Source organism: Magallana gigas, chromosome 3 (assembly GCF_963853765.1).
Source record: "Magallana gigas chromosome 3, xbMagGiga1.1, whole genome shotgun sequence".
Classification (NCBI taxonomy): Eukaryota; Metazoa; Mollusca; class Bivalvia; order Ostreida; family Ostreidae; genus Magallana; species Magallana gigas.
In genome coordinates, this window is record NC_088855.1 from 16,616,182 (window position 1) to 16,639,165 (window position 22,984).

Consider the following 22,984-nt stretch of genomic DNA (forward strand, 5'->3'; position numbering starts at 1 on the left):
AAGGTCAACATTGAAAGTAAAATGAAAAAACTTTGAGATTTTGAAATTGATGAAATAACCTCGATTATTACTGTTTTGAAACCTTTAAAATGTATAATAAAACATTTTGTAAAAACCATAGCTGATCTCAAACTCATCACTATTAAATCAAACGCTGGCGTTAAATCCAACTTAACTGCGATTATTTACAAACGGTTTTTGAAGTTATATAAAGTATATAGTTAAATAATAGTATCCTTCTTCTCTTTTATATTCATTATCACATGTCGTATATATTTTGTTTTTCTTTATCAGTAAGAAAAACGTGTGTTCCATTGTTGATAACAAGAGATGTGCAGCCCTGAAGAACAAAGTGTTCAAAATTAAGTACTAATGAAAATGAAATCTTCCTGATTTACATGTACAATGGGATTTTCCAATTTAATCAATTATTATTATTTCCTCAAACTCCAAGGCCACAGAAGAATGTTGAGGATAACAAACTTTATTGATGAAACGGAAGTAAATAATAAGGAAATGTTTTTAAGATATCCTTTTTCACATTTACAATAGCCAAGCTGGAATAAATAAAAACAAACCTTCAATACATGTAAGTAAACTATTTCTGTCTTTTTGTATTCATAAAAAACTATAAACTATATTCATTTGTAACGGTGTTCGCAGGAAACATGCAAAGGGTGACTTTTTTTGTCTCGATTTTCCTGATCGTTCTCTTAACCAACGGAACACATAGTAAAAACCCTGGCTTGAAATCTAGGATAACTTCAAATGGCCTGAATTATGGTAAGATATGAAAAAGAACTTTTATGTAATCATGCACAAATATTTTTGTTCTTTTTTTTAGATTAATATCGTATGAAATTGAATCAAAATACATGATGTTGACATTTGTGTTCATTTTTAAAAAAAACATAATTATGATCGAATGTTCATTGCTAAGATTTGAAACAAAACGTTCGCAATGGAAAAAAATTCACTTCTAATACACATGAATAGATTAACGATAGAAATATTTCATCATTGCTGATTTTTATTATATTTACATGTAGCTGTCAACGTAGCGTTAGATGTCCTGTCCAAAGACATCACGAATAAAGCAATTCCTGATCAACATGATAAATCCGGAAGTGTGTCATATGATATCACGGGGTAAGGGTTTTTTTAATATCATTTAATAAACACTACAATTTTGTCATTTTGTCAAGTGCTTTAAACACAACACGGAAGATAAGTCCGATACGATCCACCTAAGATCGTATAAACATGTAAATTTTTGTTATAAGTGTATGTTCTATCTGTGAATCACTTATTAAAAAAAGCCATGAAATGTTTATCTCTCCATACGCGAAAAGTAATCGTATCGTGACATATCTAGATTGAGTCTTATAGAAAATTTTGAAATTGTCAAAGTTGAAAAATGTTTGATAGTTCGTAGAATCTTAAATAAAAATAGTGATAAGGGGGTTTCTCTCAAAATAACACTTTACAGCAACTCAAAGTAATCTAAAAGTCTTCAAACAAATAGAAATAGATGCTTACAATCAAACGTCACTACTCTGAATTAAATGACCGCTAGAGTTCCTGATTGCCCAAGCTTCGTTAATTTTGGGGGTATTCTTTACCAACGAATACACATTATGACATCAATGTCTTTGTTTATGATTTATTTAAAATGTAGCTCTCCGGAATCAGTTGATATTGACTGTTCACGATTATTGGCTGACGACATTCTTTTTACATTCACTGACAATATATTTCTTGGTAGATAGATAGATAGACAGATAGACAGATAGACAGACAGACAGACAGATCGATCGATCGATCGATTGATAGATAGATAGATAGATACTAGTATATAGAAAGATAGTGGAAAATTACTGGATATGATGAATAGATAGATAGATAGATAAATAGATAGATGGATGGATGGATGGATGGATGGATGGATAGATAGATAGATAGATAGATAGATAGATAGACAGACAGACAGACAGACAGACAGACAGACGGACGGACACACATTTAGACATATATTGGGTACTTAGTGTCCAAAACTTTATTGGGTATCATTATTGGGTACATGATATGGTTTCACACGAGAATACATTTATTGGGTTAAATTTCTTTGCAGATGTATTGGGTATCAACAAATGTCCATCAACTTCTTGGGTACATAATTCTAGATATTACCATGCATTTTTGATATAAAATTATTAAAATAAATATTTTTAATTTAATTCATGAATTTTTTTTAATAATTTACAAAGCATAAAATAGTAATTTTTTAAAGTCTATTATTACAGTACCCCAACAAAGTAATACTCCTATTAGAACGAACAGGCCTGTGACCTACTTTGTTTTAATCTAGTATAGGAATTTATTTGATTAGGAACATTAAAGAAAGGGGGGGGGGGGGCTACTAGGTCATAGATATGGGGATTACCATATAAAGTGACCTGTAGGGTATTACCCAAGTAAGCATTGATCATTGTCCATGTTTCATTGGGTAATACCCTATAAGTCACAGACTTGTCCAAGTTTTGTTGGGTAATACCCTATAAGTCACAGACCTGTGCATGTTTTGTTGGGTAGTACCCTATAAGTCACAGACTTGTCCATGTTTTGTTGGGTAATACCCTATTAGTCACAGACTTGTCTAAGTTTTGTTGGGTAATACCCTATAAGTCACAGACTTGTCCATGTTTTGTTGGGTAATACCCTATAAGTCACAGACCTGTCCATGTTTCGTTGGGTAATACCCTATAAGTCACAGACTTGCCCATGCTTTGTTGGGTAATACCCTATAAGTCACAGAAGTGTCCATTATTGGTTGGTTATACCTTATAAGTCTTACACTTCCCCATGCTTTCCTGGGTATTGTTCTTATAATAACCCAATAAGTAAACAGTAAGTAAAACACTGTCACTGTTTTGGGGGGTAAATACCTATACTAGTATCCATTACCCATTAAGTCAGAGACTTGTCCATGCTTTTTTGGGTTTATTCCTTATAACATCTACCCAATAAAGCATGGAAAAGTCTGTGGCTTACTGGGTAATACAGAAATGTGCAATTTTAACCAACAAAGTAATTCAGGGAAACATCTGAGTTAATTAAAGTGCTGTCTTTGCAACATGTATGCAATACCGCATATACGGTAATTTTTGCAATGATCTACAGGTAATTTTCGCGACCACTTTTATATTTTAATTTTCTAAACTCACAGAAATAATATCCCATATTCTTTTCTTTTAGAAACTTTTCAAAATGCAGGAAATGACTGACGCAAATTAAAAATATTACATATCTCTCCCATTTTCGCAAATTTGTGACACGTAAAAAAATCCCTTTATGCGGTATTTATACTTGCAGTCATGTATGCTTTTCCTTCGAGTAGTTTTTGTGAGTTGATTTTAATCAACTCTCCTATGCAGTTACTATGGCAAACGGAAATTGAAACAGTGTTCGGACCTATGCACACATCATCACTGCTGACAAGACTTAGTACTTGGAAATAATTAATAATTTTGTTGTAATGTATTCCGAACTATTGTTTTTCACAGAAACTTATTTGTAAATACCTTGAAAATAGTCAGATTTTAAATGGTACAAACAATTTAGATATTTTTTGTAGTCGTATGTATTCCTTCGCCAAAGTTCAATATTGCTGGGATGCAATTTTGAAGATATATTTCAATTACTGATACATAATGCATGGTAGAGTTTGATGGCGTTAAATCTATTCTTAAATATTACACAACATGATTCACGTGGGGTTTTCCGTCTATAGCTCGGAAAAGCCCGATAATTCATAATTGAAAAATGTGCGAAATTATTTGAATACAGCTATGAAACTACATATTATACTTACCATACAAAATTACACATCGTTGATTTTAAGATAAACAACAATCAATAAAATTAACTCCCGTCATTACTTCAGTACTTTGATTTAAAATTTTTAACACACTCAAGTTTTTGATAACTTTATCTTTAAATGCATCAACTATACTGTGAAATCATTAAAATTCGTGGATTGCTTAAATTTTACAAGTTTGCGGGGACGTTATTTATAACCCTTAATTATTTATCCATGGACGAAGTTAATTTGTGGATAAGAGGCACCCATAAATTCAACGAAAATTGAGCATCATTATTAAGGAAAGTGAAGAACAACAACTTAAAGGAACTTTAAACAACAATTTATGATCATAAACTCAAAATCGATCAATTTACATGTATAACTATCATAAACTTTGAAAATCTCAACTTTATCAACAATTTCAACAATTATCATCAAATATGAAATATATACAAATGCATATGCATGTACACGAATTTATCAAATCTTACAGAAAGATTGTCAGACATCTTACATGTATGGTTAAGAAGATCAAACAGACCATTCCATAGACCTTTAAACTGGCATAATATTCAGCTTGCATACAAAAATGCAGAGAAAGTTTAAATATTCAACAGTCATTGGCTGACTCATAAAAAATACACATCCAAAAATATTCAAAAAATGTTCATACTGGTACAATTTGGTTTTTTTTCCCCTTAAAACAGTGACAGAGAATTTTGTATGTGTGGAATTAGACACACTGTAACTCATCATAAACTTTGAAAATCTTAACATGATCAACAATTTCAATACGATATTTACTGGTATTACAATGCATATGCATGATGTTCTTTTCTATGAGCACACACATATATTATTAACAATTCCTGTACACTAAGACATAACTCAATCAAAAGTGCAAATCTTAGCAAATTTATTACTTTTTAACTCTTTTAAGGTCATTCAATATATTTTCTTTATGGTCTCCCATATCCTTTTCCACAATATTCTTCCGCACTTTTAGTTACATTCTGTAAGTCTTGGGCACATTTTCATTCATGGGAGTGTATTTGATGTGCAACAGTCTGAAAAATATTCCCTTACTTCCTTTTCCTTTTGTTTGACCATTTTACTCTTGTTGCTATATATAATATATAATATGAAAATATTGAATGTTTTTCCTGTATCAACATTCTGTATTGAAGAAAATTGTAAATGTTTATCTTCATAACCACCCTCTAACTTAAGGTAATGACCTACACAATGAACAAGAATATTTATTGTTTAGGGGTGGAGATCCCATTTGTTTTTAAGATATTTGGTCATCATTTCAAGTTTATGGGGGTTGAGATTGTACAATTAATCTGCAAAATTAAGATATCCCTATCTTCAAAACTGTTGGGAGGAGTTATTTGCACAAAAGATGTACCTTATAAGCAAATGACGAGTTCAAAAGTGGGTACTTTTTGCAAAAATTTACAAAAGTTAAAATCCTTGCAATAATGCATATCTCGATTATATATACAATTGATCTGCAAAACAAAAAACCTTTATATCTTGAAAACTGTATGAGTTGTCCAGCCAAAGGGGCACCCTTTTGGCAGCCGCCCGTCATTTCACCACTTCAATTACCAGATTTTTCTGATGGTAAACCCCATTAAACGCTTTCTAACGCTAGCCGTGTATTTTTCCTGCAATGCTCGCTACCTTCGTATCCACATGAAACGCCTGAGTATAGTCCACTGATGCATTTTCCATAGGCGGTAATGTAAACGTTCCGGTCCACTGATGCATTTTCCTTAGGCGGTAATGTAAACGTTCCGGTTCATAGCTCCGGCCCTATTTTTCGTTCAGCAACGAGGGACCTCTTGAATGAAAGCTCATCAAATTGCCTCTTTCTTGTTAAAATCTTATGGTGTGAAGTCTGTACTGAAAAACTCTGAAAATGAAAGTAAAAGTATTAAATTTGACAGTTTTGGAAAGGGTGTACGTCAAACAATTTCAATTCTTTTCTTCAAATGATAATTCAATTATGACACTTGCTTCTAAAATTGCAAATCCTTTTTTCTAACATGTGTCAAGCATTCTGATTACAATGCATAATAAACTTTATTGAATAAAATTGTTTTACCAAAATTACATTTTTACAGAGTTTAGTAAGGGACTATATTTTGTGGTGGAAGGTTTTCAAGAACTAAATGAACATTTCCATAATTTGGAATAACATATGCATGGAATTTTCATAACTCACTAGTTTTAGAGTACTGTTACTTTAGCTTCCTAATTTTCAGCGCAGACCAAACTTCTAGATATTTTGTGTATTACGATATATTCAAAATGTTCTAAAAACATATTTAAACAATATTTTGATATTTCTATCGGTATATTTTGGCATATTTAGCTTATATTTCATAGAAGTTAAGAAAAAATTAACTCCAATTTTGGCCTAAAATTAGCTTATTTCTTTCATGCTTTATCTCAAATTTTTGAGATGTGACCCCTACTTGTTTTACTTTTAAATGAGACATTAAATGTATGTCTATTTCTATGCAAAGTTTTGGAAAGATGACAATTTACTATAATTTTTTTATTTGCATTATAATTTGATTACTTCAAAATTTTGTAACATCTGTTGTTGTGTTTATTATGTACTGGACTTTGAAGCCACCAGTAAAGCAAGAATTTTTAAACTTTGACTTAGATTTTACTTTTATAGTCACTACATGTGTTCAACTTCATACCGTATTAAAATCATAGCTAAATAATAGTTCAAACTATAAATATTTGTTTGATTTCTTCAAATTATCAATTTCCATGTCAAATTTTAGCAAAAATTTCAGGAAAATAATCATTTCTGTTTGGGGCCTTATATTTAAAAAAAAAATGGCATGTGACATGGATCACAAATAAAATAAATGAACATTTTAGGTCCCCATCTTTATATCGAAGTGGTTTTCGGATGATTGACATTACTATTATTTTAGTTGCCAACCTCCTTAAAGGCACTACTTTCTTGTCCTAACGATTCTAAAAATAGTCAGAGGTATATACCCAATATGAAACAGTCATTGTGGTTATTTACAACTCTAAGCTTATACATATTCATTCCAGTCACCATACAGAACCATGATTCCAAATTGGGAAAAAATCAATACATAATCATGGATTTTGCAGCATTGATACACACGGATTACATCTGAAGAAACTGTCCAGTCAAAATTTAATTAAACAACATCTAGTTCATTAGCATTTGATGTTCTTAAAAAACATATATTGTAATATTTGCTGAACTTTATTTAACCCTAGTTTCAGAAGAAATGCACCACATTTACTTAACCCATTAACGATATGTCATAAGGAAAAGGAACTTGCTAATAAGGAGGTTTCTCTTACTCTTCTATATGATAACCATGGTAACATTTATATAAAAACATATCCTATGGAAAAGAGTCAGTTAAGAGCTTAAAATCTAAAAGAATAAAAAATACCTACTAAGTCTGTGAAATATGTATGATCAATATAAAGTTTCCCAGTAATTATCTGCATGTCAGATACTGAATATATAGTTTTTACAGGTTCCTTCTTTCAAACTTGGACAAGTGAAATTACCCGGTAGACATCATTGTTACATAAATAAATTTTACTTACATCTAGTGTGTCTCATTGTTGTGTTTTAATCTTTGATGAAGTTCCAATTCAATTTACAAGGTATCTAAAATGAAATTTTTTGAATTTAATTCTACATGTATCAAACACTATCCCCAACATTTGCATTTTCATGTCACAATCAGCCATATATTTAAAACTCACAGAGAGAAAGAGAGAGAGAGAACAGCTAGACAACAAACAACTACTGTAACATCTCCATGCACAACACATGTGTACAACCTAAAGACCTACACCTACACTCCCCCCTTCAAACATTCAATATCAACCCCCACCCCCAAAAATTAATCTATTGTTTCAAAAGTATGAATAGATAAATACAGGTAGTTATCTACATAAAATGATTACAGATAAGTTCATTTAATATTTTGATTATGATTAACAAGGATAGGTTTTATGGATTAAGTACTAAGCAACATGGTAGGCTTTCACATATTAAAGTGTGCATACGTACATCTACATAGTCATTTCACATACATGGCAGATTTGTTTACGCAAATTTAATGCACATCTATAATCATAAACATAGAATTGGAACCTACCAGGCATTAAATGCAACTCCCTTACAATGCAAACTAATATTACAAGTAGATAGCAAGACACTGCTTAAATGAAGTATTTTCCTTCACTAGAAACTTTCTACTTATCTACGTTCACTTTTACTCGCTTGAAATGATCGCACTAAAAATCAAATGCGATATTTTTTATTTTTTTAAATATAAAAACTCAAAATAAATTACATTTGGGTCAAAATCAGAATTTCTTTCATTCATTAAATTGGTTTTCTGAAAATCCCAAAGGGGATGGGGGTGGGAGGGGTGGGGTTGGGGTTGTGATTGATTTTTTCTTATAGAATGAGTTATTTAAATGATTGAACTTGTTGGAAATTTAGGTTGTTCACATAATTGAGAAGATGTACAACAGAGAAATGCACGTTTATCATAATAATTGCAAATAAACAAGGAATATACCTTACCAGCATGGAGCTCAATATTGGTATTGTCCACTAATGCATTTCCATCTGAGGCGGTAATGTTAACGTTCAGGTTCATAGCTCCAAAGCCTTAATTTTCGTTCAGCAACGAAGGACCTCTTGAATGAAAGCTCATCAAATTGCCTCTCTCTTGTTAAAATTTCGTAATGTGAAGTCAGATTCGTTTCCCGGCAAAATGTGTCTGTATTGAAATGCAATGTAGTGAATTTCACAGTTTTGGAAAGGCTGCAGTACATCAATTTCAATTCTTTCCTTCAAATGATAATTTAATTATGACACTTGCTTTTTAAATTGCTAATCCTCTTTTCTGACATGTATCAAGCATTCTGATTTAAAATGTCCCAATAAATGCTTATACACATGCTCTGCAAGTATAGGAACTATTTTGCTTAAAGGCACTACTTTCTTGTCCTACCGATTCTAAAAATATTTGGAAGGATATACTGACCTAAGAAAGCATTTCAATGTTAAAATATAACCTCACTGGGCAAGATGGACTGTATTTTTATCTCTATATTTTTTTCCCTTATATCAAACATGTCAAATATCATGATCAATATAAAGTTTTAAAAATTAACTTAAATTTTTCATGCAGGTCAGGTAGACTGCTTGCTATTTCTGCAATTGATAAAAAAATATATTGATTAAATATTGAAATCAAATTTAATTTCTATTTAATAACATAGATGATATTCCGCACAAGCACGGGAATTTGTACATTAATATGATACAATGCTTCATGTACATGACCTTTATTTATTCATTACAAATTGTTTTATTTTAAATATCAAATCAGGGAGTGGATGTATACTGTAGTGCATCGTATCTCTCTCTTTTCTAATTTTTTTAGGTCAATTTTCACTTTAACTATTATCACTGTCCCAAATAAGAATTTTCAGATGATTCAACTTCCTTGTTTTATGCATACATCATCTATTTATACAGACAGAAAATTGTTAACACAATCTGTTCATGGTTCACAAATTAACGTACAAGCTTAGAGTACATGTACTACCGATAAGTAGTGGTATAAAAATGTATGTAATTTAAAACTAATTTATATACATACATAATTATTTATTTGCATATCCTAATTCAAAATTTTCAGATCCAAGGTAACTGCCCAATGATTAACCCTAATAATATATATCATAAATCAAATTCATAGTGCCTATCAAAAAAAAATTGTTTGTTTCCGCTTTCATGCTGAAAAAAAGTACAGGGTCGGTCGGTCGGAATTTTTTTTTTATTATTTTCAAATATTTTTTTTTCTATAATATTGCAATATTTATACATGCCGGTTAGATACTGAGACTGCTGAATGGTATAAAATGAGAAATACTTTAATATCATTCCTGACTATTAAGCTGGTCTTAAGAAAACAAAAAAATGATATTATATATCAGATACTTCCTCTGACAACGATGAGAGCATTAGTAAAATCTATAACACATGGAAACATATAGCCATTTTGAAACAAAACGTTTGAGTTACACTGATTTGAGAAGAGTAACTGCTTCAAGCATTTTTGTGACCAAAATTTTGAGTAATTTTTTTCCAAATCGGATAAAAACGACAATAAACGTTTTTCCATCAAAAATCCTTTAAAAAAGTTTTGAGTCGGCGGGTAAAAGCAAGGGTCGGTCGGGAAAGCGGACACAAACAATTTTTTTTTAGGCCTAGGATAAACCTTTGCCCTTCTGAAAGTTAACAAAAACTTGACTGAATGGCATAGCTTTGCCAGAAACCTTTCTGAACCTTTCAGTTTACAAATAGCAGTTTTCTCTTATGATAATTTTTACACATAGGAACCCATACATATTTAATGCACATACCTTGCCCCTGGCCTCAACAAGGTCTTGGGTGCCCAAGGTTTCTTTTCCAGAGTTGAAAGGTCTGCATGCAGTGATTTTTCTATGCTGCTAACCTAAATTCTGTTCACAAAAACTTTCAATCTACAAATTAGAATTTATATTTATGTGTGTGTGTTTCATATGACTGCTAGCATTCTTTTATCATTGTGTCCATGCAGCTGACACTTCACAATGAATTAAAAAATTTGTCTTTGTCTCCAATAGAAATAATGCAATATAATAAGTTAACAACTTACAATAAAAGTCTTTTTTTTAAAAATGTATTTAGGTATGTTTAGAAAATTATTATTTATATTATCCAAGGCTCAACTCTATTTTCTACAGAATCAAAAAAAAAACTTAAATTGTTTGACAGGTACAAGATAATATAATTATATACATACATAATTATACAAGTGCATGTTGAACATACCTTTAAACTGTGAATTCAGGGCTCCATTTTTGCTCTTTGTCCAGATGTCAGTATAGCTCTGATCATCATCATCATGATGTAATTCTACAACAACAAAGAAATGTTTCAGATTTTTTATAAAGACCACCGATATGTTCCGAAGAAAAGATGGCACACTACAAAAGCCTAAATCTCATTGGTCAACACTTTATGATTAACCAATGAAAATCAATGAAACATTACATTACGGCGGGGAGGTTGATGTCATTACGGGCCGCCGGAAGGCGGTCCGTTATTTGATACACATTTAAATATTGTTACTGCGTTTCTGCGGGATAGTTCTTTTTTAGTAGAATTAATACTATGCTTATTTTTATGAATTAAAAGTAAATTTGAATGTAGAAATATGTTTTATGCCTTTTAGAAAATATCACATATTTTTTGTTTTACTTGTAAATGAAAAGTAGGTCATACTTTGTAGATTGTCGTATTCGGCGCGTTTTTATCGAGACTATAATCTACTCGAAAATTTCGGAGTTCTTCATTCTTTTCAAATCGCGGGACATACTAAAGACCTGAAATACTAAAGACCTGAATGTCATTAAATTTTATATAAATGACATATTTGAATTTCTATGTGCCGTGTCAAATAAAATGACTTTGCGTGTGTATTTATTATATTTCCATGTAAACTGTGGTAGAAAGTATCATGAAATGACATTATATCAATTATTTACGCAAGAATATAACAGAAATGAAAATTTGAATTGACTGGAAAATTTGAACTAATCCATTTTTATTTTATTATGACGTCCCTTGAAATCATATATTAAACTAATGCATTAAGTTTTCATTCAATACAATGCAACAAAAAAAAACACAAAATGGTTTGAAATACATAATCTCCAAGAGAAATTTCAAATGATGAGTTGAACTTTGTATTAGAGTAATGTACAAATCAATGTGTTCTCCATTACTTCATACTACGGCAATGATCATACAACTTCCGTTAAAAATGCTTACAAAAACGAAATCGATTCTTTATGATAATAGTAAAATGTTAAACTTCAAAAAAAGTTGCTAAAAGTATATTAAAATTTACCATAAAATTAGTACAACCAACTCTCATTTTCTTCTTTGTGGTATGTTTTTCTGTAAACAACCAATGATTCATACAACAATTATATTTTTTGCGGCCCATTTGACGCTTGCGTCAATATGATTTCTTGTGATATCACTGAATAAAACATAAAATCTCTCCCGAACCAGGATATATTAACCAACATAATTATAATTATATAAGGCAGTTAATGTGAATTTAATAACAACAAAGAGGTTCATGCTGAAAGGAACACTGATCCAGAACATGATATAAATGGTAGTCGCGATAAAGAAACAGAGAAAACTCGGAAAGGTGTTAGTGACGGCACTTAGCCTGTCTCCTAGTATGGTCATTTAGAAATTGAGTTTAATTATATGTATATGAAAGACTGCAAAACCAAGAGGATAAAAAATAGTTTTATGATTGAGTTTCAGACTTAAAATCGGACTGAAGTGTTAGTTTTAAATAAATTAAGCCAATCTATTAGATGGCAGCGATGTGTACCTTGTGTATTTTTAGGTATAGGGTATATTTTCTTATTATGAAAAAGATGTATTATATCATGCAGGTGCCTGTGAGGTACAATTATAGTAAATATACATCATAAAACATGTAGATACATTACACAAATGTTGTACATACATTGTGCATGTGACGTTGACTTACCATTAAAAAGCTCATCCAGGCTTGACTTCTTCTTCCAGGTGCTAAATCAAAATGGTCATCATCACATGATTCTGCTAAATTAAAATGGTCATCATCACATGATTCTGCTAAATCAAAAGGGTCATCATCACATGATTCTACAAAAAACAAAGAAAAAGTATATGTATATGACATAGTTAGCTTATTTGTTCATTTTGGGGTCCAAAGAGGTCCACACAACTTTCCTACTGCACCCAATGTATACATGTACATATAGCCATTAGGTTTCTAAAGATCCCATACCAATGAATCTTATCACATCAGGTAAATATTGGTAGCTCGAACAAGAGATATCTCGAATACCCTGCTTATGTTGAAGTCTACCGCCGGTCCCGACCGTTCAATCTCTATATATAATTGTAATGATTTTAAAAACTCCTGATATCTCGAATATGGTACATATTTTTGAATACCCTTCTTATGTAAAAGTATATTGAAGGGCTGAAACGCTAATTTTACCTGATTTATCTAAAAATGGAGTCATTTTTTTTAACAGTTGAACATAATTGCATGGTATCATTACTTCACACGTCTGCCCACGGCAATATTTACACCTTTCAAAACTATTGTTACCTCAATCATGCGAGACATAGTTTATTAAGATGGCAGCTTGTGTGTTTTGGGCATGTAAGGTGGTGTGGGGCACATCTTATTTCAAAAGCTTTTTTTGGGTAACTTAAATATTGTAAAATTTGAAAATTCTAAACCGGTGAAAGTATTCTAATTATAATAAATAAATGTTCTTGAATCCACAGTAATATCTACAGATGTCCCATCCCATACCACCTTAATACATATCTATAAAATTTAGATAAAACACAGCCATGAATATCGGAAACGTGTTTAATAAAACACACTGTATACGGACATATTGAATACACAACTTGTGAAGTGACTATGGTTTATCATATACATGTGAAACGTTTCCACTTTTCAATATAATTACTAGATATGAGGACTGATGAGCGCAATAAATTAATATAAAATCGCAATAAATTAATATAAAATACATTAGCTTTACAAACACAAAAAATACAAAAATATACTGTGTGCATTAGCTAGATAATAAATACCGTATGTGTTATTTGGTAAATTTTAAGCCGTATTTTTCATTTCATACGTGATAAATTTCAGTAATTACATGGTAAGTGCTTCATCCCTTGCAAGTCGCAAACCGTCGAGTGACAAAAATTTTAAGTCATATTTGAAACGAAACATTGATTTAATAATCTAATTTTTGTACCAATATTGATATGTATTTCATATACGTATACACAGTCCCAGCAAATGAGGGGTTAAGGATCCCAACAGTTGAGTTCATCAAAGTTTATATTAGTCATTTATGAGTATAGTAGAAGAATTTGGAATAGACAGGTACTGAAACACGTGTAAATATAAGAATGGAATTAATCAGAAAGCCACTTCAGATATCTTGAACCCCTGGATATCTCGAAATTTTGTTGAAATCACTTCAAGCTCAAGATACCGATGTTTACCTGTATTTTCAATCTATTACCATTTACAATTTTCCCGAAATGTTTCTATGCTAGACCCCAAGAAGTGATTATAGTTGATTTGGAACTGCTAAAAAAATTTAATCATTGAAACAATGTCAATTTTTAAGACAAAAAGTTAACTAAACAATCACTATGAATAAAGTATTAAAGGGACATGGTCACAATTTTAGTAAAAAATTATTTTGCTATTTTGAATGCACAAATAAGGCATTTAAAATGATTAATCGAAATGATTGTCAGTTGTTAGGTTTTATGCAAGATAAAGAGTTCACTGTGACACAAGGCTTTGTAATGTAAACAAGGATTGTGCAATGATTTTGTTTACATACATAAAAAGACCAGTTTTAAAACTGAAATCAATGTGTAAAACGATTGGAAATGAAAATTTATGCCAAAAACAAACTAGCAGATAGAAAAAATCTTCTTGAAAGAAAGTTTTACAATAAAACTTCTTTATAACAAACACAAGAAACATTGACAAACTTGTTGGGTACTTTGGCTAATTCTTCCATATAAGTAGTTGTTTATGATTAAAATAGATTATGTCAATATCTTTAAAGATATGAAAAGAAAAGAAATAAATAAGACTTAAAAATAACTTACATTTTTATCCAGATAGCAATAAGGCCTTGAATCGGTTTTCTCTAGTTCCAGGTGATATGTGAGGTATAGAATAGGGTACTTTTTATATCCTATAACCAGGCACTATAACCAGGATGTGCGCATGCGTGAACCAACTTTCCATCGGGATCGGTAAACGATTGGGAGGAAATTCGAAAGCTATTTGGAGGAACTTCGAACTGATATATGTGCAATTTAAAAATGCGATTTTTATATGAAAAATATGATCAGAAGTGATAAAAATGTTATGTACATTAGATTTTACACCAAAAAATTAAATAAATAATTGAGAGAACAATCAAAATCAATGTTACAGGAAAACAACAGGCACTTAGCATCGGAGGGGGGGGGGGGGGTTGGAATGGGGGCAGGGACAGGGGGACGGGACTGCCCCCCTCCAGCACACGTTTTCTCGCAGCAAATATTTTTCTTGAATTTACTTATAAAAAAGTAAATTAACATACAGTTGCAACCCCCCCCCCCAATGTTTTTGGGACCATGTAAAATTTGAAATGAAAGAGAGGAAATAAACTGTGAAATTGAAGTTAAAGGTACACTTAGCCCCCTACCCCCACGGATTAGGATTTTCAATTATTTAAAAAGTATTTTTGAGTTGGGGTTTTTTTCAAGGCAAGATTGGATGAGTCTGCCCTCAACCCACTTTGCTACGATGCTAGGTGCCTGAACAAAATATCATGGTTTCATTACATACATGTATGCTAGTATAAAGACTTTATGTAAACCAATATTATCTCGTGCATTGTTCCTTTCACCAGGTTCTACAAACACCTTAGTCCAAAATAAATAAAAAATTCAAGACTAAGAGGGGAAAAAAGGAGAAATCTATTTTCCTTTTTTTTTACTCAGGACCTATTTTGTTGGGGGGGGGATTTGGGGTAAACAGGTCACTGACCTCTTGTAGATCTACCCATGACCTATCACCAGGGTCTGTATACACATAACCAGGGTCAGTATACCCATCACCATGGTCTCCAGGGTCAGAGTACGTATCACCAGAGTCTGTGTGCCCATCACCAGAGTCTGTACACCCATAACCAGGGTCAGTATACCCATCACCAGGGTCTTCATACCTATCACCAGGGTCAGAGTACGTATCACCAGAGTTTGTGTGCCCATCACCATTGTCTGTTTACCCATAACCAGGGCCAGTATACCTATCACCAGGGTCTCCATACCTATCACCAGGGTCAGAGTACGTATCACCAGAATCTGTGTGCCCATCACCAGAGTCTGTACACCTATAACCAGGGTCAGTATACCCATCACCAGGGTCTCCATACCTATCACCAGGGTCAGAGTACGTATCACCAGAGTCTGTGTGCCCATCACCAGAGTCTGTACACCCATAACTAGGGTCAGTATACCCATCACCAGGGTCTCCATACCTATCACAAGGGTCAGAGTACGTATCACCAGAGTCTGTATACTCATGACCAGGGTTAGTATACCCATCATCAGGGTCTCCATACCTATCACCAGGGTCAGAGTACGTATCACCAGAGTCTGTGTGCCTATCACCAGAGTCTGTATACTCATAATCAGGGCCAGTATGCCCTTTACCAGGGTCTCCATACCTATCACCAGGGTCAGAGTACGTATCACCAGAGTTTGTGTGCCCATCACCAGGGTCTGTATACCCATCACCAGGGTCTCCATACCTATCACCAGGGTCAGAGTACGTATCACCAGAGTCTCTGTGCCTATCACCAGGGTCTGTACACCCATAACCAGGGCCAGTATACCCATCACCAGGGTCTCCATACCTATCACCAGGGTCATTATGTCCATCATTAGTGTTTGTGTGCCCAACAAAGGGGTCTGTACACCCAACACCAGGGTCAGTATACCAATCACCCGGGTCTGTACACCCATAACCAGGATCAGTATACCCATCATCAGGGTCTTCATATCTATCACCAGGTTCAGAGTGCGTATCACCAGAGTCCCATAACCAGGGTCAGTATACCCATCACCAGGGTCTCCATACCTATCACCAGGGTCAGAGTATGTATCACCAGAGTCTGTGTGCCTATCACCAGGGTCTGTACACCTATGACCAGGGTCAGTATACCCATCACCAGGGTCTCCAGGGTCAATGTACGTATCACCAGAGTCTGTGTGCCAGTCACCAGAGTCTGTACACTCATGACCAGGGTCAGTATACCCATCACCAGGGTCTTCATACCTATCACCAGGGTCAGAGTACGTATCACCAGAGTTTGTGTGCCGATCACCAGGGTCTGTACGCCAATGACCAGGGTCAGTATACCCATCACCAGGGTCTCCAGGGTCAATGTACGTATCACCAGAGTCTGTGTGTCAGTCACCAGAGTCTGTACACTCATGATCAGGGTTAGTATACCCATCATCAGGGTCTCCATAGCTATCACCAGGGTCAGTGTACGTATCACCAGAGTCTGTGTGCCCATCACCAGGGTCTGTACGCCCATAACCAGGGTCAGTATACCCATCACCAGGGTCTCCATACCTATCACCAGGGACAGAGTACGTATCACCAGAGTCTGTGTGCCTATCACCAGGGTCTGTACACCCATAACCATGGCCAGTATACCCATCACCAGGGTCTCCATACCTATCACCAGGGTCATTATATCCATCACTAGTGTTTGTGTGCCCAACAACAGGGTCTGTACACCCATCACCAGGGTCAGTGTACCAATCACCCGGGTCTGTACACCCATAACCAGGGTCAGTATACCCATCACCAGGGTCTTCATATCTATCACCAGGTTCAGAGTACGTATCACCAGAGTCTGTGTGTCAGTCACCAGAGTCTGTACACTCATGACCAGGGTTAGTATACCCATCATCAGGGTCTCCATAGCTATCACCAGGGTCAGTGTACGTATCACGAGAGTCTGTGTGCCCATCACCAGGGTCTGTACGCCCATAACCAGGGTCAGTATACCCATCACCAGGGTCTCCATACCTATCACCAGGGACAGAGTACGTATCACCAGAGTCTGTGTGCCTATCACCAGGGTCTGTACACCCATAACCATGGCCAGTATACCCATCACCAGGGTCTCCATACCTATCACCAGGGTCATTATATCCATCACTAGTGTTTGTGTGCCCAACAACGGGGTCTGTACACCAATCACCAGGGTCAGTGTACCAATCACCCGGGTCTGTACACCCATAACCAGGGTCAGTATACCCATCACCAGGGTCTTCATATCTATCACCAGGTTCAGAGTACGTATCACCAGAGTCTGTGTGTCAGTCACCAGAGTCTGTACACTCATGACCAGGGTTAGTATACCCATCATCAGGGTCTCAATACCTATCACCAGGGTCAGTGTACGTATCACCAGAGTCTGTGTGCCCATCACCAGGGTCTGTACGCCCATAACTAGGGTCAGTATACCCATCACCAGGGTCTCCATACCTATCACCAGGGACAGAGTACGTATCACCAGAGTCTCTGTGCCTATCACCAGGGTCTGTACACCCATAACCAGGGCCAGTATACCCATCACCAGGGTCTCCATACCTATCACCAGGGTCATTATATCCATCACTAGTGTTTGTGTGCCCAACAACGGGGTCTGTACACCCATCACCAGGGTCAGTATACCAATCACCCGGGGTTGTACACCCATAACCAGGGTCAGTATACCCATCACCAGGGTCTTCATATCTATCACCAGGTTCAGAGTGCGTATCACCAGAGTCCCATAACCAGGGTCAGTATACCCATCACATGGGTATGTACACCCATAACCAGGGTCAGTAAACCCATCACCAGGGTCTCCATACCTATCACCAGGGTCAGAGTACGTATCACCAGAGTCTGTGTGCTCATCACCAGGGTCTGTACATCCGTAGCCAAAGTCAGTACCCCCGTCACCAAGGTCTCAATACCTATCACCAGGGTCAGAGTACGTATCACCAGAATCTGTGTGCCCATCAACAGAGTCTGTACACCCATAACCAGGGACGGTATACCCATCATCAGGGTCTCCATACCTATCACCAGGGTCAGAGTACGTATCACCAGAGTTTGTGTGCCCATCACCAGGGTATGTACACCCATAACCAGGGTCAGTATACCCATCACCAGGATCTCCATAGCTGTCACCAGGGTCAGTGTACGTATCACCAGAGTCTGTGTGCCCATCACCAGGGTCTGTACGCCCATGACCAGGGTCAGTATACCCATCACCAGGGTCTCCAGGGTTAATGTACGTATCACCAGAGTCTGTGTGTCAGTCACCAGAGTCTGTACACTCATGACCAGGGTTAGTATACCCATCATCAGGGTCTCCATAGCTATCACCAGGGTCAGTGTACGTATCACCAGAGTCTGTGTGCCCATCACCAGGGTCTGTACGCCCATAACCAGGGTCAGTATACCCATCACCAGGGTCTCCATACCTATCACCAGGGACAGAGTACGTATCACAAGAGTCTGTGTGCCTATCACCAGGTTCTGTACACCCATAACCATGGCCAGTATACCTATCACCAGGGTCTCCATACCTATCACCAGGGTCATTATATCCATCACTAGTGTTTGTGTGCCCAACAACGGGGTCTGTACACCCATCACCAGGGTCAGTGTACCAATCACCCGGGTCTGTACACCCATAACCGGGGTCAGTATACCCATCACCAGGGTCTTCATATCTATCACCAGGTTCAGAGTAAGTATCACCAGAGTCTGTGTGTCAGTCACCAGAGTCTGTACACTCATGACGAGGGTTAGTATACCCATCATCAAGGTCTCCATAGATATCACCAGGGTCAGTGTACGTATCACGAGAGTCTGTGTGCCCATCACCAGGGTCTGTACGCCCATAACCAGGGTCAGTATACCCATCACCAGGGTCTCCATACCTATCACCAGGGACAGAGTACGTATCACCAGAGTCTGTGTGCCTATCACCAGGGTCTGTACACCCATAACCATGGCCAGTATACCCATCACCAGGGTCTCCATACCTATCACCAGGGTCATTATATCCATCACTAGTGTTTGTGTGCCCAACAACGGGGTCTGTACACCCATCACCAGGGTCAGTGTACCAATCACCCGGGTCTGTACACCCATAACCAGGGTCAGTATACCCATCACCAGGGTCTTCATATCTATCACCAAGTTCAGAGTACGTATCACCAGAGTCTGTGTGTCAGTCACCAGAGTCTGTACACTCATGACCAGGGCTAGTATACCCATCATCAGGGTCTCCATAGCTATCACCAGGGTCAGTGTACGTATCACAAGAGTCTGTGTGCCCATCACCAGGGTCTGTACGCCCATGACCAGGGTCAGTATACCCATCACCAGGGTCTCCAGGGTCAATGTACGTATCACCAGAGTCTGTGTGTCAGTCACCAGAGTCTGTACACTCATGACCAGGGTTAGTATACCCATCATCAGGGTCTCCATAGCTATCACCAGGGTCAGTGTACGTATCACCAAAGTCTGTGTGCCCATCATTAGGGTCTGTACGCCCATAACCAGGGTCAGTATACCCATCACCAGGGTCTCCATACCTATCACCAGGGACAGAGTACGTATCACCAGAGTCTGCGTGCCTATCACCAGGTTCTGTACACCCATAACCATGGCCAGTATACCCATCACCAGGGTCTCCATACCTATCACCAGGGTCATTATATCCATCACTAGTGTTTGTGTGCCCAACAACGGGGTCTGTACACCCATCACCAGGGTCAGTGTACCAATCACCCGGGTCTGTACACCCATAACCAGGGTCAGTATACCCATCACCAGGGTCTTCATATCTATCACCAGGTTCAGAGTAAGTATCACCAGAGTCTGTGTGTCAGTCACCAGAGTCTGTACACTCATGACGAGGGTTAGTATACCCATCCTCAGGGTCTCCATAGCTGTCACCAGGGTCAGTGTACGTATCACGAGAGTCTGTGTGCCCATCACCAGGGTCTGTACGCCCATAACCAGGGTCAGTATACCCATCACCAGGGTCTCCATACCTATCACCAGGGACAGAGTACGTATCACCAGAGTCTGTGTGCCTATCACCAGGGTCTGTACACCCATAACCATGGCCAGTATACCCATCACCAGGGTCTCCATACCTATCACCAGGGTCATTATATCCATCACTAGTGTTTGTGTGCCCAACAACGGGGTCTGTACACCCATCACCAGGGTCAGTGTACCAATCACCCGGGTCTGTACACCCATAACCAGGGTCAGTATACCCATCACCAGGGTCTTCATATCTATCACCAAGTTCAGAGTACGTATCACCAGAGTCTGTGTGTCAGTCACCAGAGTCTGTACACTCATGACCAGGGTTAGTATACCCATCATCAGGGTCTCCATAGCTATCACCAGGGTCAGTGTACGTATCACAAGAGTCTGTGTGCCCATCACCAGGGTCTGTACGCCCATAACCAGGGTCAGTATACCCATCACCAGGGTCTCCATACCTATCACCAGGGACAGAGTACGTATCACCAGAGTCTGTGTGCCTATCACCAGGGTCTGTACACCCATAACCAGGGCCAGTATACCCATCACCAGGGTCTCCATACCTATCACCAGGGTCATTATATCCATCACTAGTGTTTGTGTGCCCAACAACGGGGTCTGTACACCCATCACCAGGGTCAGTATACCAATCACCCGGGGCTGTACACCCATAACCAGGGTCAGTATACCCATCACCAGGGTCTTCATATCTATCACCAGGTTCAGAGTGCGTATCACCAGAGTCCCATAACCAGGGTCAGTATACCCATCACCAGGGTATGTACACCCATAACCAGGGTCAGTAAACCCATCACCAGGGTCTCCATACTTATCACCAGGGTCAGAGTACGTATCACCAGAGTCTGTGTGCTCATCACCAGGGTCTGTACATCCGTAGCCAAAGTCAGTTTACCCATCACCAAGGTCTCAATACCTATCACCAGGGTCAGAGTACGTATCACCAGAATCTGTGTGCCCATCAACAGAGTCTGTACACCCATAACCAGGGCCGGTATACCCATCATCAGGGTCTCCATACCTATCACCAGGGTCAGAGTACGTATCACCAGAGTTTGTGTGCCCATCACCAGGGTATGTACACCCATAACCAGTGTCAGTATACCCATCACCAGGGTCATCGTACCAATCACCAGGGTCAGAGTACGTATCACCAGAGTCTGTGTGCCCATCACCAGAGTCTGTACACCATAACCAGGGCCAGTATGCCCATCACCAGGGTCTAAATACTTATCACCAGGAATAGTTTACGAATCAATAGGGTCTGTGTGCCCATCATTAGGGTCAGTATATCTATCACAACAGTCAGTGCACTTATCATCAGGGTTTGTACATCCAATACTTTGATCAGTAGACTTTCACCAGGATAACTGTACCTATTACCTATCACCAGAGTTAGTTTACCTAACGGCCGTGTCAGTGTACGCATCCGTGGGTCTGAGGGCCCATCTCCAAGGTCAGTATACCTATCACAAGAGTCAGTACATTTATCACCAGTATATCTATCACATTCTCTATCACCAGGGTCAGTATACCTATCAACAGAGTCAGTGTACGTATCACAAGGGTCTGTAGCCAATCACAGGGGTCAGTATGTATCCATCACCAGAGTCGGTATACACAAAAGTGTAGATATTATAAGGTCAGCATACATAACACCAGAATCTCAAAATCTATAACCAGGGTAAGTATAACCATCACCATCAGTATACCTATCACAAGGATCATGAGTGTACGTATCACCAAGGTATGTGTAATCTTCACCAGGATCAGTATACCTATCACCAGGGTCACTCTACTTATCAACAGGGTCAGTATTACCTGACTCAGGTAATGGATATACAAACCCTAATGATAAGTGCACTGACTGTTGTGTTAGGTATACTGACCCTGGTGATGGGCACACAGACCCTATTGATGCGTACACTATCCTGGTGAAGAGTATTAAGACCCTGGTGAAGGGTAAACTGACCTTTGTTATGAATATACAGACCATGATAATGGGCACACAGACCCTAGTACTACGAACACTGACCCTACTAAAAGGTATAATGACCCAGGTGATATGTTTACAGTTCTGGTGATACGTACTCTGACTCTGGTGATAGGCATTATGACCCTGGTGATAGGTATTGAGACCCTGGTGATGGGTATACTGACTTTGGCTACGGATGTACAGACCCTGGTCATGAGCACACAGACTCTGGTGATACGTACTCTGACCCTGGTGATAGGTAGTGAG

General features: G+C 37.3%; 1 protein-coding gene and 1 long non-coding RNA gene across 5 annotated transcripts in view; one reads left to right on the plus strand and one right to left on the minus strand.

Moving 5' to 3' along the window:
* Positions 1-545: 545 nt before the first annotated feature.
* Positions 546-22,984, plus strand: part of LOC105344847 (lipopolysaccharide-binding protein-like) — a 31,711-nt gene continuing 9,272 nt past the window's right edge. Inside the window, 3 exon segments of the mRNA NM_001305317.1 lie at positions 546-589; positions 664-783; positions 1,050-1,149. Of these exon segments, the coding sequence (NP_001292246.1) occupies positions 669-783; positions 1,050-1,149 (215 nt within the window). The 5' untranslated portion in view covers positions 546-589; positions 664-668.
* Positions 4,222-15,060, minus strand: LOC117688927 (uncharacterized). 4 transcript variants are annotated; one of them, XR_010711871.1, is made up of 8 exons: positions 14,697-15,054; positions 12,538-12,674; positions 10,791-10,874; positions 10,340-10,459; positions 8,487-9,122; positions 7,493-7,556; positions 5,393-5,783; positions 4,222-4,985 (listed from the first exon to the last, which is right to left on the minus strand). It is a non-coding gene; the product is annotated as an uncharacterized lncRNA (long non-coding RNA). The 4 variants fall into 4 exon arrangements; XR_004601281.2 differs by lacking the exon at positions 4,222-4,985 and adding an exon at positions 11,872-11,921 and having other exon boundaries at positions 5,320-5,783; positions 14,697-15,060; XR_004601280.2 differs by lacking the exon at positions 4,222-4,985 and having other exon boundaries at positions 5,320-5,783; positions 14,697-15,058.